Raw genomic sequence first — 14,228 nt, forward strand, 5'->3', positions numbered from 1 at the left:
AGCGCTGTTCTTGAGTAGGCCCTGGAGCAGATCTGCACGGGTGGTAGGATGGGCTTTAGGAAGGAACAGGGCTGGCTCACCTGGTAACAGGTGGAAGGCACGGTGTGCCGGGAAGTGGGCAGCCATGGTAGTGGCCATCCGTGGAAGGTCTCTTCTCAGGGCTGCAGTTTCCTCAGTAAAGTCATTAGCTGAGAGCGAGGATGGGGAGGAGATTTCTGGTGACTTGAGGTTAGAGAGGGCGAGAGGGAGGAGAGTGAATAAATGGCCTAGGGACGTATACTGTAACGTTTGTTTGTAGAATATTGTGTAATCCTCAGCACATGAGTTAGCTTTGCTCTGTGAATATTAAATTTGCAACATTAATGATTAAACTTTGAAACAAAGCTGAGCTTTTTGATAAAATCTGTTTTAAGCAGCCCTTGAACTACTTAACTTTATCTTGTATCTTTTATTTTGCAGAAAAACTATGGGCAAGCTGATGAAGATTGTAGGCATGGTATGTTTAAAAGCAGGATTCTTTTCTGCTGTGAAGATTTTGAATTATTTAATTGAGCAGTGTTTAAGATTTGTTTTTTTCACATGCTAATTTCAAAAGTGATCATAATATTTAAAAAACCCACCTCACGGTGGTGCCTGGTGGCTAATTTGGACGGCGACTTTCCTGCTATGGTGGGTGCACACGTGAACACTGTTCCTAATCACAAGCGTTGGCACTGCTGTCACTCCCTTGGGAACACTGATAATGCCCTTTTAAAGTTTGTGTGAGTATTTTCAGTCAATAAAGAGCCATATTTTAAGAACTGTAGCACATAACACACATTGATTAAAACGTTAAGCTTGGATAAATTGAAAAGCTGGGCCTCTGCCTCCTAAAGTGTTCTTTTCCCCTTCATTAGAAGATTTCCCTTAGAGAGCAGAGACTGACTGAATGCTCTTTAGTGCTTTTTCCTGTTTTCTTTTGGGCAGGAAATTGATTAATAAGATTCGTGCTCTTTGGGTACTCATAGAATAGGAATCCTTTTCTTGGAGATTGCTGCCAATTCACTAGAATGAATCTAGAAGTGAGTGGGAGGAGGGTTCAGTGTACATTCTCACACACTCTTGGTGGGAGTTTTGCACAGCTCAGTGATTTGGATAATATAATGTTTCAGTTATCCAAATTGGGGTTGGGGGGCTGAGGTGTCTAACATAAGTTAAAGTTTTTTTCCTATTTGCTCCTTTGTGTCAAAACTTTTAAAAGTATTAGCTCTTTTTGTTGTTAACCTTACAAAACCATCTTATCTACTCCTGGGGCATATTGGACATAATTTAACCATTCATTAAAGATTCAGTGACCTCTTTGTAAACCTTGCTTCATCGAATTGTATACTTTGGGAGTTAATCGGCCTGAGAGATATCTAGTACAGTCTTCCGTTAAAAAAATCTTTACTATCTGTGGACATTTAAAAGTTACCAACAAGCCAGATAATAAGTCAGATAATATAGAGGAATATGAAGGAGGGACCCACTTCCCTTTCTCCCCCCATCTGAAGGAACCATGTTATTAGTTTGCTGCATCTTCTTCACCTTTCTCTGTAGTGATAAGCACAAATGCTTATAATACATAGGTAGGATCTGCCTTTAAAAATTAAAAAAGAATTATGTGACCATCACAAAGTTTCTTGCTTTCTTCTGTAACAATAGATCATGGACATCTTACTAAGTTAATAATACATCAGCTCCAATTCCTGCTGAATATTCCATGGCGTAGATGTGCCGTAATTTATTCAGCTATTCCCATATTGATGGGCATTCAGGTGGTTCTAGTTTTCTAGTTTGTAATAGTTCATCCTGTAATAAACATATATTCTTTCTTACTGTTGCCTTTGTTTCTTTATGGTAGTCTTAAAAGTTAGATATCTGGGTTAAGGAGTTTTAAAAGTTGGATGTCTGGGTTAAAATATACTTGAATGTCTGTTTCCTGTGATCTCACTAACTGGAACCTCTCAGTCTTGACACTGTGACAATCTTGTGTGTGAGAAATGGCCCCTCTTTCTTTAATGTTCCCTTCCTTGAGTACTGGTGAGGTTGTTGCTTTTCATTTGGAGACACACAAAGTCCCAGAAGAGTAACTGACTTGTGAAGAGTTGTGGAAGGGTAAACGCTGTGGGTGAAGGAGCATAAGGAAGAACGCTGCATTTTTTGTTAATTGTTTTACTTAGCGTTTTCAAGTGAGATACTATTTTACAGCTGCTGAATTACCAAAATAAAAGCTTAACAGGAAACCTTGGAGATGAAGGATAAGTCTGTCACCTGGATTGTGATCATCGTAACATGAATGTATACGTATGTCCACACTCACCAGACTGTATGCATTAACTGCGTGCAGGTTTTGGATACTGATTATGTCTCTGTAATGTGGGGAGAGAAGTTTAACCAATGTCTAAGATAAGGTTGCAGTGAAATGAGTGTAGGCTTGTGGTGGTGGTAGAGTATGAAGCGGAATACAGCTTGGTAACATGTTCGTTCCTTTGACCCACTAATCTTAGTTCTGGGATACTGTCCCAAGTAAATATTCCAAAAGAAGGAAGAAATTGTACGTGGAATGGTTTTCATTGCAATACTGTGTGGAAAAGAGGAAAATCGGTTAGCTTGCAATAAGGGTTCATTGATTACACTCTGTGCATTCCTTGTTACCATTTATGTGATAAGTAAGAACATGGAAGTGCTTATTTAACGTATATAAACTTTGTCGTTTGAAATAGACATTTGGGAATATGGGCAAAGTTTACATGTGTATATTGCTAATTGTAGAGTTCTGCTTTTATATTATGTACATGTAATTTTTTTTCTTTTCACCTTTTGGTAACTTGTGTTTTTTTTAATTGAAATACCGTTGATTTACAGTATTAGTTTCAAGTGTACAGCAAGCTTATTTTTATATAAGGTAAAATACCACAGTTAAGCAGTCAGTTAGTAGTAAAAAGCAACACGAGAATCTCAATCTCTGTTAATTATTATATTGGTTTGTAACGCTAGATAGCCCGAATAACTCCTGCCTTAATGGCCCCAGAGCTTTGTTTGAATTTTATGTACTAGAGTATCATCCTGGTGTCTGTTCCCTCACTGTCAGGCTATCAGTTTGCATTCCTTACAACTCTCAACATGCCTCATTGCAACTACCCTCCCCCTCTTCTCCACTTGCTGCTTCTGACCCTGATTTCACTTTCTTAGGCAGGGATAGGAAACCAGACAGGCAATCTTTGTCGTGGAGTTAAAAAACATTGAAAAATTTTTTTATTATGAAAAATTTAAAACATACAGGAAACTAGGGGAAAGAGTATAATAAACATTCATAGTCTCGAAACTTAGGTTGTAACCTTTTGCCATATTTACTTCATTAGTTTTTTTCTGAACTATTTAAAAATAATTATAGACATCATGATATTTACTCCTAAATACTTTAGTACGCATCTCTAAAAAATAAGGTCATAACTGTATAACCACAATATTATTATTAACCTAATAAAAATGACCATAATTCCCTAATATCAAAAACCAGTCCATAATCAGATTTACCTGGTTGTTCCCAAAATGTTTTTTTTTTAAGGTTGATTTGTTTAAGCCAGGAACTAATCAGAGTCATAAGATTTAATAGTCGGAATTCTACTTAAATAAGAAATAGATTCTGAGTGAGGACTCAAGGGCATCCTGGAGATAAACTACACAGACTTTAAGTTCATGGAGTTTAGTTCTGAGTTTGGTGCTGTGTTCTGGGTAGTGAGGGTTGTCAAGCCAGTGACCGCTGAGCAAGTGAGGTGGTCAAGTCTGTTTTCATTATCTGAACATGCGCTGTATTTGGCATAACAGGACAACTTTCATAAGATAAGGATTCTTTTTCTTCCTCTGAAGTATTCATCATATAGGAAACTCACATTTTTTTAAAACTAACAAAAGGGAATGAGGTAAATGGAGAAAGTGAAATCAAAAGATAGTCTTATCAGCTAAGAGTTTTGTGCTACATGTAACGTGTGGATCAAACTCAGTCATTATAACATCAATGAATATTCTTCATAAGGCTGCAAGATTTTTAAACCCTAGGTGAGAGTGTCATTAATTTAAGAAATTAATATAAACAAAGGAGTTTGGGCCATCAGTTGATATTTATTATATTGATACTTGCCCTGTGAAGTAAGTGATTCAGTAACCAAAAAGCCCTGTTAAATAGATGCTGACTGTATTACAAAAGGCAAATTGATACATGATTGATTGCACCTTCTGTACTTTCCTTCTCTGAAGAGTTTTGATTAAATAGATTTTATATTTTATGGTAATTTAAAATGTTTTGGAAAAATAGTTAATAGGGGTAACAGTACTTATTCAGAATTATCTCTGGGTAAGACCCTCTGAAGTATTTTGTTTAATCACACTGTAATATCATTCCAGTTTTATGGGTGAGGAAACAGATTTTGTGAGATTAAGTAACTTGCTTAAGAGCATAGAGACAGTCCAGAGTGGAACTGTTGTTGTGAAGTGAGGTCTTTCTGATCCGAAAGGCCATGCTCCTTCTCTTTATCCCAAGGTGCAACCTATTTATTCTTCAGGGTTTTACAGACATTATTCTATTTAGTGTCACAAACCTGGGGGGGAAAAAGGCAAATGGGTATTTTATATTCTAGAAATGAAAAAGACTGAGGCCCAGGATCACGTAGATGATAGTGGAGTGGGGCAAGAGTTTGGATCTTCAAGCCTCTAGTTCATCCAATTTTTTTCCTGTCGACCAGAGTGTTAAATAGGGATGCAGTTCAATAATATTCCTTAATTACTTGTTCTTTAGATCCATTTGCGGTAACTATTTTAAAAATTGCATGTATATAAGCTTTATTTCTCCAACAGGAATTTAAAAAAAAACTTTTTATTTTGAAATAATTATAGATTCACAGGAAGTTGCAAATATAGTACAGAGTGATCCCATGTACCTTTCCCCCCACTGGTTACATCTTACATAACTGTGGTACAATATCAAAACCAGGAAGTTGACACTGGTTCCATGAATATGTGTAATTCTATTTCATCTTATTATGTGTAGATTCAGGTTACCACCAGCACAGCCAAGATACAGAAGTGTTCCATCACGGTGAAGGTCTCTCTTGTGCTACCCTTTGTCGTTACACTCACTGTCTTCCCTCCCTGTGTAACCCCTGGCAACCACTAATCTGTTCTCCACCTCCATAATTTTGTCATTTTGAAAATACCACATAATGGAACCATATTGTACGTGATCTTTTTAAGGATGACTTTTTTTCTCTCACCATGTGTTTGAGACCCATCCAAGTTTTTGTGTGTATCAGTAGTTCATCCATTTTTATGGCTGAGTAGTATTCCACAGCATGGCTGTACCACAGTTTGTTCTTCAGCAGGAACCTAAGGCTTTCTGGAATAGGACCTTAACTTCCACTCTTCATTTCCCCATAATGCCTATTAACTGTTTTAAGTAAAGTTCTTATATGTAAGTTGATAGGGATAGAATATAAATCAGGAAAGTGTTTTTTAAATATTTAAGTTAAGTTGGAAACCATCCTCTAAGTGTGCAGACTCTCTTTTGCATGAGTAGGTAGATATTTAAGTAAGCAACAGTCTCTGAACTACGTCCTTTGAACTCAGCTGCAAGAGCCTCACCGTGGTTGTATGACTGTCTGTTCTAGACCTTTTCTTATTTATGCAGGGTGTCAGTTATAGTCATGAGTGACATAAATGTATTTCATGTTGTTTTTCACTTATGGAATAAATACTAGCATTAATTTTATATTAGCTCAAATTATATGTATACCATAAAAAGAGAAGATTTAAAATGAGTGGTACCTTGCCTTGTAAAATCTCAATGAAAACCATACCAAAGCGGGGCGGGGTGGGGGGGGGGACGGACGGACACGGACGGACAGGACGACGACACTGAAATTAAGATTACTGTGAACACCTGAAAACGTAGCCCTCTCGCATAGTGCAAAGAAAATAGTCAGAAGAGGAGCAAAATGTCAGTTCTTCTCAGTAAGCAAATTATTTTTTAAAAAAGGTAAGCAAATCAACCATGGAAACAATGAAGTAAGGGAGTGCCTCAGCAGAGGATTTTCCACACTCAGGATTTCCTCTGAGCGCTTACAGCGGACATAGCAAGGTGTTGACTTCTGACGTTGAAATAAAGGCAGTGAAAGAGTTTTAAGATAAAAAAATACAGTTAAATTGATTTTTTTTAAATAGAAACAACTTCTTCCAGTTTTTGAACAGTTAACAGAGATTAACTTTCCTGTAATGATATAGCAAATGCGTCTTGGAAATTAGGGTTCTTTATAACGAGGAGGCTGAAGGCTCTGCAAGCAGCATGCTCTCTCTCTTTCTCTCTTTCTAATGCACACACCGTACAGCAGGCTACTCAGGAGTCCAAGAGCCTTTATGCTGAGCTGCAGTTGAAGGAAAGAGTACTTTCAAAAATATACAGTAAGGTCTCAGCTTCAAAGTTTATGGCGCACACAAGAGGGCTGTAAAAGAGATATAGAGATTTTTGTGACCAGGTTAAGGACCGAATACTGGAGGGAGCAAAAGCAAGGTAGCAGGGATTTGGGGGAAAGAAAAGAGAGAGAATGAGAGAGAGAGTACATTATAGTATTTAAATCTGGAGGTGAAATATTCAGAAGAGGTCTGTGTGATACCTGACATTGAATACTGTTAGGGCTTTTCATTTTCCAAAAGCGTCTCATAAAGGAAAGATTTTATCTGCAAAAGACCTTGGTAGGAAGGACATAAAATGCCACAAAAGCTGCGGTCCGCATGTCTTAAAGTATTATGTATTACAACTGGAAGTAAAGAGAGGGCAGGGGGAAAACGGGTTGAGACAGAGGAGAAGGATGGTGGAAAAAAAAAAAAAAACTATTTGGAAAAATGGACCCGGGTGAGAGATTTGCCACAGAGTTCTTATTCTGGTTTACATGATACTTTTTGTTACTTGTTACAAGTGGACATTTTAACCTGATTTAGGCCTTCTGCTGTTTGGAGTCTGTTTATAAACTCCTCCCCTAACCCCACCCCAGTAGATGTTTGGCAATAAGTTTATTGCCCAAAAATTAAATGGCTGATATTTAGGAAAGGAATTTATTTATAAATTATAAATTTGTTTTATATATTTATTAAATGAATCTATTTTCATTTTTGATTCAGTTCCTGATGTGTTGGTTCTGAGAATGTGATTATATCCAAGTGGTAAATAACTTCACTTTATTAATGACTCAAGGATTTAGTTTAATGGTAATTTTAAAATTTCTTTCAAAAATTTTGGAAAAATACTACCTTGATTAGGCTATGCTCTTCAATAAAAGGCTTTAGAAATAACTAAGGACTTGATAAGAGAAATAACCTTTTGTGGTCATGTTACTGAAAAAATACAGACTAATACTCAGCATTTACTGAGCTTTAAGCTTGTTTTAAATTATCTTTCTCATCGCAGGTAATTCCTTACAGGCAAGGGGAATTACATTTTAATTGTCGATCCTCTCCTTTTGGTAGCCAGGGGCTGTCAAGCACTTACAGAAGCTGTTTTTGTTGAAACGGTTGAATGAGTACTCCTTTAAGATTACTCATATTCTGGTCCAAAACATTCCAAGTAAGACAGATTTCAAGTGTTAGAAAATCTTACAAAAACTTAAGAATGAGAAGGGATAGAGACTTGAATTTAGCAACGCAGCTAAGGTGTTCAGATTTCTCCTTTGTAACTCCCAGGGGAAGGAAGGAGTTATGTGCTCACAGTAGAATTTCACAGATAGTTGGGGGAAGAGAATTTATTTGTAAGGAATCATAACTTTTTTACAGTTGCCCAAGATTAGGTTATGTTTTAATGTCATCTCTTTTGGCAAGTTCAATTATTATAGCTGAGGCAAGTTTAAGAATACACTAGGCCATACTTTGTTTTCTTTCAAGCTTTTTCAAGATGTTAAAGGTAATACAGGACCAGATTGGCAGCACTGCAATTTGATTTTATCATATGACACCATAGCAGGATAGCTTTTTATCTATAGTAGTTGACTGTTTCTTTGCCATAGTTCTTCATGTGGGATCCTACAAGACTTAAACTGAATTGCATTTAAAGACAGCCATTAGAAGAAAGTACATCAGTAGTGTTTCTTGTCTAAAATGTTTAGAGAGAGGAAAGGGAAACATAATTCTGACAAATCTGGAGACATTTAGACATCAATGTAATGGAAGAACTTTTGCAAAATAAAATTCAGCATATACCTTGTACAAAACCAAAGATCTCTGAAAAGTGCTTGTAAAATATCATGTCATTTAATACTCTTTAAACATGACATAGTCATCTGAGACTGAAATATTCTTACATTTTTTTTCATTTCCCTGAAACATTCTTCAGCTCTGGACAACTAGTTTCTTAATATCCCAATTACTGAAAAGGAACTAGGATAGTTCCTCAACAGTTCTTAATACTATTTTATAATTTTTAGAGGGGAACGTAACATCTAGGGAACTCTTGAGGAGATTGTGCTAGATACTTCAGATAATTAACACAGTTAGTCTTTACCACAACCTTATTAGGTAGCTACTGTCACCTCCATTTTACGGGGGAGGAAACAGGCTTAGCGAATGTGAGTGATCCAGACCTTGGTAGGACTGTCATTTTTCTTCAGAGCATTTTATTAATGCTTGCATTATATTATTTGATCCTTGCAACACATGTTTTCATCTTGCAGTTCTACAGATGACCACACTGAGGACCAGAGAGATAAAATGACTTGCCAAAGGTCATATTTGAATAGTTTCAGGAATAGTAAGATCTGAGGGAGATGTGGGCTTACTGTGGAATTTTCTGAGATGCTCAAGACATTCTTAAGGATGCTCCGTTGTTGTTAGTCATGTATTGGAATTGTCAGTTGAGGAGATAAGTGATCTGTAACATGGGTGGTGTGACAGCAGGTTGGTCTAAACTGAAAGTAGTTGAACAAAACCTTCTTGACTACAGAGACTGCAACTTTCAATTTACTGATCTGATTCAATAAAGTATATATGTAGAAAGATGTTTATTACAGTGTTCTTTTTAATAGTTAAAAATTGGAACTGTTCTGGATCAAGGGAATAGTTAAGTAAATTGATGTATCTACTTGATGGAACATTATATAGCTAATAATATGGTAAATATAAACACTGTAATATGGAGAATACTGAATGTGTCAAGGGGAAGTAAAGTAGGATATAAACTGTTATATCAGTTACAGTCATGTAAAAATTATGTAAATATTGATCAGAATTTGAAGAGAACATGAATAAGTGAAAACAGTTTTTTGGTTGAGTGGTGAGTTTATAGTGAACTTCTGTGTAGAATTTTATTAGTGTTCTTTTGTTATGTTATTTGGGTAATAAAAAAATTGAACCATATAACAAAAGGATATATTCAGTACCACCAAAATCAATACATTAAGAACAGGGCTTCCCTGGTGGTGCAGTGGTTAAGAATCCACCTGCCAATGCAGGAGACACGGGTTCGAGCCCTGGTCCGGGAAGATCCCACATGCCTCAGAGCAGCTAAGCCCGTGCGCCACAACTACTGAGCCTGTGCTCTAGAGGCCGCGAGCCACAACTATCGAGCCAGCGTGCCACAACTACTGAAGCCCCTGCGCCTAGAGCCCATGCTCTGCAACGAGAAGCCCGTGCACCGCAACGAAGAGTAGTCCCTGTTCACCGCAACTAGAGAAAGCCCACAGGCAGCAACAAAGACCCAATGCAGCCAAAAATAAATAAATAAAATAATTACATTTATTTAAAAAAATATATATATATATTAAGGATGGACCCAATGGACTTTAAATGCAGTATATTATATTGATACTTAAACAAAACATTTCCTTGAAAATAATTAGAAAAAATGCAATTTCCAAAATATTTTCTTTCAGCAAATTATCTTTTTGCAAAGGAAGCTGAAGTGTGTATAAACCAAAAATAGAATCTTGGACTTAGCAGTAAAGAGAAGGGTACAGATTTTTTTACTGGTTGAACCATTAGCAGTTGTGGGAAATCATCTCAAATGACATGGCATAAAAATGAGTATATTCTGTATTGTTAGAAATATGTTCTCCTTGTGATTGTATTAAATTAAGTCAGTAAACCCTTGCAGACAAATTCGGTAGCATTTTCTCTGGCCATTTGACAATTGGGTTCTTAGTTAATCTTGCTGGTTTTGATAAAAGCTAATTCTTACTTGCTTAGGAATATCGAAATATTGAGGTTTGCAGTTTCTATGCTTATGCATTTTAATGGCACTGGGTCTCTTTGTCAAAAATGCAAGAACTTTATTCAGCGAATATCTATCCCTGCAGTTTAAAAGCCCTCATTTACCCAGAAATCATAGGGTGAACAGTATTTTCACTGGAGAGCTGTAAGATGAATTCTCCTCATGATTTTGCAGTGATCCTACCTGACTATAGGCTGTAGTAGGTTAGGTATGTTGATTGTCCCATGCTTTTTCTTGGCTTTATGCATGTCATGGACAGAACTGAAACATCACTGCCTTCCTCTAGTAGTTATAGTTATTCTTTTAGTATAAAAGAAGTCATGCTTGGGATAGTGTGCTAATAATAAAATTGAGAAAAATGTGTATCGAATGTTATGTGGTTAATGATGGCTGTTCTTTCATGACAGTGCTGGGAGAAGGACTGGCCAAGGGAGATGGTACCTTTCAAGCAGTGCTTTGCTGCATGCAGCTTAAAGGAAAGCTCCAACCTGTATCCAGCATTCTTGCCAAGTCACTGACAGGAGAGTCCCTGGTATGTTGATGAGTTCTAAATTTGAATGTCTGAAAGCGGATTCATCCATTTGACTCCTTAGGTGTATACCTACGTTCCTCTAGGTTCTGTCAGAAATCAAAGTTTATAAGTATCTTGAGATGCTTATTTCTCTTCAACAAACTGATGTTTAATCATTGGATTCTTGTAGTTTGTGATAATATATATAAGAACTGGAGATATTTTTTAAGCTTTGAAAGTATAGAATAACTAAATGATTTTCTTTAAAGGTATAATTTAACAGAACCTGGAAATATTTTTGAGTTTTAAAATGCTCCCGTGGACATATGATCTTATAGGATTCTTAAATTCAACAATTTATAAAATGCTTAAATTTATCTAAACTAAGTAATAATTACTTTTGTTTCTGAAGATGTCATATGTGTAAGTTAATATTCATGACTGCTCTGATGGAGTTATCTAATTCTTTTCAGACTTTGGGATAAATGTTTGTATGTAGTATTTAATTTTTGAGAGTTTTTGTTTGTTTTTGGATGAGATAATTGAAAGACTACTTTTTTTGTACTTTAGAGTTGGCAATCTATAGAAATTGGGAGAAAAGAGATATTATAACTTTTTTTTTACCAGTTGGTAACTGTTACAGAATTTGCTGATATTTTTCAGGAATCATAATGAAAAACAGTGAAAGCAAGAAAATACATGTATACTTTGTTATACAGCATGAATTCTCTATACTTTTCTTCTGAATTAACATAAATTGTGGAAAGCTGGAGCAAAGTTGTGTTTTCACTGCAAATAAATATATATTTGGTAAAAAAAAAAAAAAATGGAAATTAGGAAAGTACTTTGTATATTGTTGAGTGCAATGTAATGACCCGTCTCAGAGGGTAATTTAGTTATTTTCTAAGGAATTATTTGGCAGTGAATTGTTTAGTTGGTTTAACAGTATTTTTGGATGTCACCATTTTAACAAATGAATATAAAAGCTAAGATGTGTTATTAATATAGCAAAATTGTATGGGTATTTAGTTCTAAATAGATGATAAAGAATAGTTCTCTTCTTTATTATTTAGATAATTCTATCCTTAAGGAACTTTTCTATACAAGTTAAGCATATTACACAGTTTTACCTGTTGGATTTTTACTTATTTTATTTTATTATTTTTTAATTTATTGGGGTATAATTGCTTCACAGTGTTGTGCTAGTTTCTGCTGTACAGCGAAGTGAAATAGCCATATGTATACACATATTCCCCCCTGCCGACCCCAACTTCTGGATTTCCCTCCCTTCTAGGTCACCACAGAGCTGTCCAGCAGGCTCTCAACTAGTTACCTATTCCATACACAGCAGTGTATACACGTCGGTCCTAATCTCCCAATTCATCCCACCCCCCCTTTCCCCCCTTGGTGTCCATACGTTTGTTCTCTACGTCTGTGTCTCTATTTCTGCTTTGCAGATAGGTTCATCTGTACCACTTTTCTCGATTCCACATATATGCATTAATATACGATATTTGTTCCTCTCTTTCTGACTTACTTCACTCTGTATGACGGTCTCTAGGTCCATCCACATCTCTACAAATGACCCAGTTTCATTCCTTTTAATGTCTGAGTGATATTCCGTTGTATATATGTACCACATCTTCTTTATCCATTCATCTGTTGATGGACATTTAGGTTGCTTCCATGACCTGGCTATTGTAAATAGTGCTGCAATGAACATTGTGGTACATGACTCTTTTTGAATTATGGTTTTCTCAGGGCATATGCCCAGGAGTGGGATTGGTGGGTCATACGGTAGTTCTATTCTTAGTTTTTTAAGGAACCTCCATACTGTTCTCCATAGTGGCTGTATCAACTTACATTCCCACCAACAGTGTAGGAGGGTTCCCGTTTCTCCACACCCTCTCCAGCATTTATTGTTTGTAGATTTTTAAATTTAAAATTAGGAAGAAGCAATTTGCTTTCAAATCTCAAGTGAAATTTGAATTTCAGAAGAGTGAATGTTTTACGTATTTTCCTTCAACAGCTTTGTTAATGACCCATCTTTAAGTAGTGTGATCATTGTATGTGAATCTGAGCCATAAGTAACTGAGTTCACCATTTTGTAAATATAGCCTATTAGTTTTAGAAAAAGGAGTTTTAAAAAGTTGAGGTTTATTTTTTTCTTTACTTACTCTATCTTGCTCTTCAGTGATACCCTTTGTGAATATTTTATTGAATTAATCTTAACTTCTTGGGCAAGGTGAATACAGTGTTGTAGGGCACACTGTATCTTTTGTCCTGTTAATCTTTTTAACTTTGCGCATAGATGGTTAGCTTTATCACCACCTCCAATGGTAATGAGGATGGGAGATGAGCATAGCATCGGTTTTCTTTTTACAGATAAACCTTAGAAACAGCTGAAGAGTTAAGTCCCCATAGTAAAGAACTAATATACTACTTGGTTTTTCCGTTTTTCATTTGCCCTTTCAGAATGGGATGGTAACAAAAGATTTGACAAGACTGAAAATACTTCTCACAGAAACGGAGGTAAGACTATTTCACTGGATCTCTTTGGGAAGAGTTTAACTCAGTCTGGCTAGTACGTGTTCTTTATGAAAATTTGGAAAATCACTGGGCATCAGCAAGGCTTTAAAGATGGGGTAGTGCAGCCTTTAGACTTTCTGTAACCAGGCTTGGTCCCATCCTAGGAACTTTGCTTCCTATCAAGGTGCCTCTGCATCCCAGGTCTTCTGTTTTGTCCCTAGTTTTTGTTAGCTGTCTCTGGCCAATAAATGGAAAGATAATGGGGAAATTTTAGTTTTTAACTACATCTGGCAATTAGAAAATTCTGTTATTAAAAGTGAGATACTCCTCAAGCCTTCTGTGTTTTTAAGTAACTAATAGAAGTCTGTGATTTGAGGAGTATCTTTAGGGAATGAGTTTAGCTGATGGAGATAATGTGTATCAGGGTAAATGGTGAACAGAAATGTGCTCTGGTGAAGCAGTTGAAGGCCGGGGACAGCAGCGGCGTGTAGAAGGCCCGTGGCTTTGTAAGTCTCAAATTTCTGTTCCTCATACGGGCATATAAGAGTATTTTTATTTAGATGTCTCATTTTAAAAACAGCCATTTTTGTCAGTTTTTATCATAAATGGAAGCCCATGTAAAGTGATCGATTGATTGGCTTATTTATTTAAAAAATGGCATCTACTATGTGCTAGGTATTATGCTAGGTGCTGAGGATACAGTACTGAACAAGACACTCATGGTCCTTGTCATCTGGGAGGTTAGAGTCTTGGGGAGGAGATAGACAATAAATACATAAATCAATTAAACAAGTATAGGTATAATTCTTACTTACATTGAGGTAAGTGGTATGAGGGAAAAGAATAAGCTTTCTGTGATGGGAAAAGAATAAACTTTCTGTGATGGAAAAATAACTGGAATGGTGGTGAGGGGACGAGACA

General features: G+C 36.3%; 1 protein-coding gene across 6 annotated transcripts in view; it reads left to right on the forward strand.

The window, feature by feature from the left end:
* Positions 1–14,228, forward strand: part of HELZ (helicase with zinc finger) — a 156,404-nt gene that overhangs the window by 26,482 nt on the left and 115,694 nt on the right. For all 6 annotated transcript variants that reach the window (XM_036835893.1, XM_036835892.1, XM_036835896.1 and 3 more), the window contains 3 exons: positions 460–496; positions 10,675–10,799; positions 13,254–13,310. In XM_036835893.1, the coding sequence (XP_036691788.1) occupies positions 460–496; positions 10,675–10,799; positions 13,254–13,310 (219 nt within the window). The remainder of the gene's footprint in view (positions 1–459; positions 497–10,674; positions 10,800–13,253; positions 13,311–14,228) is intronic.

This window comes from Balaenoptera musculus, chromosome 20, assembly GCF_009873245.2.
Source record: "Balaenoptera musculus isolate JJ_BM4_2016_0621 chromosome 20, mBalMus1.pri.v3, whole genome shotgun sequence".
Taxonomy (NCBI): Eukaryota; Metazoa; Chordata; class Mammalia; order Artiodactyla; family Balaenopteridae; genus Balaenoptera; species Balaenoptera musculus.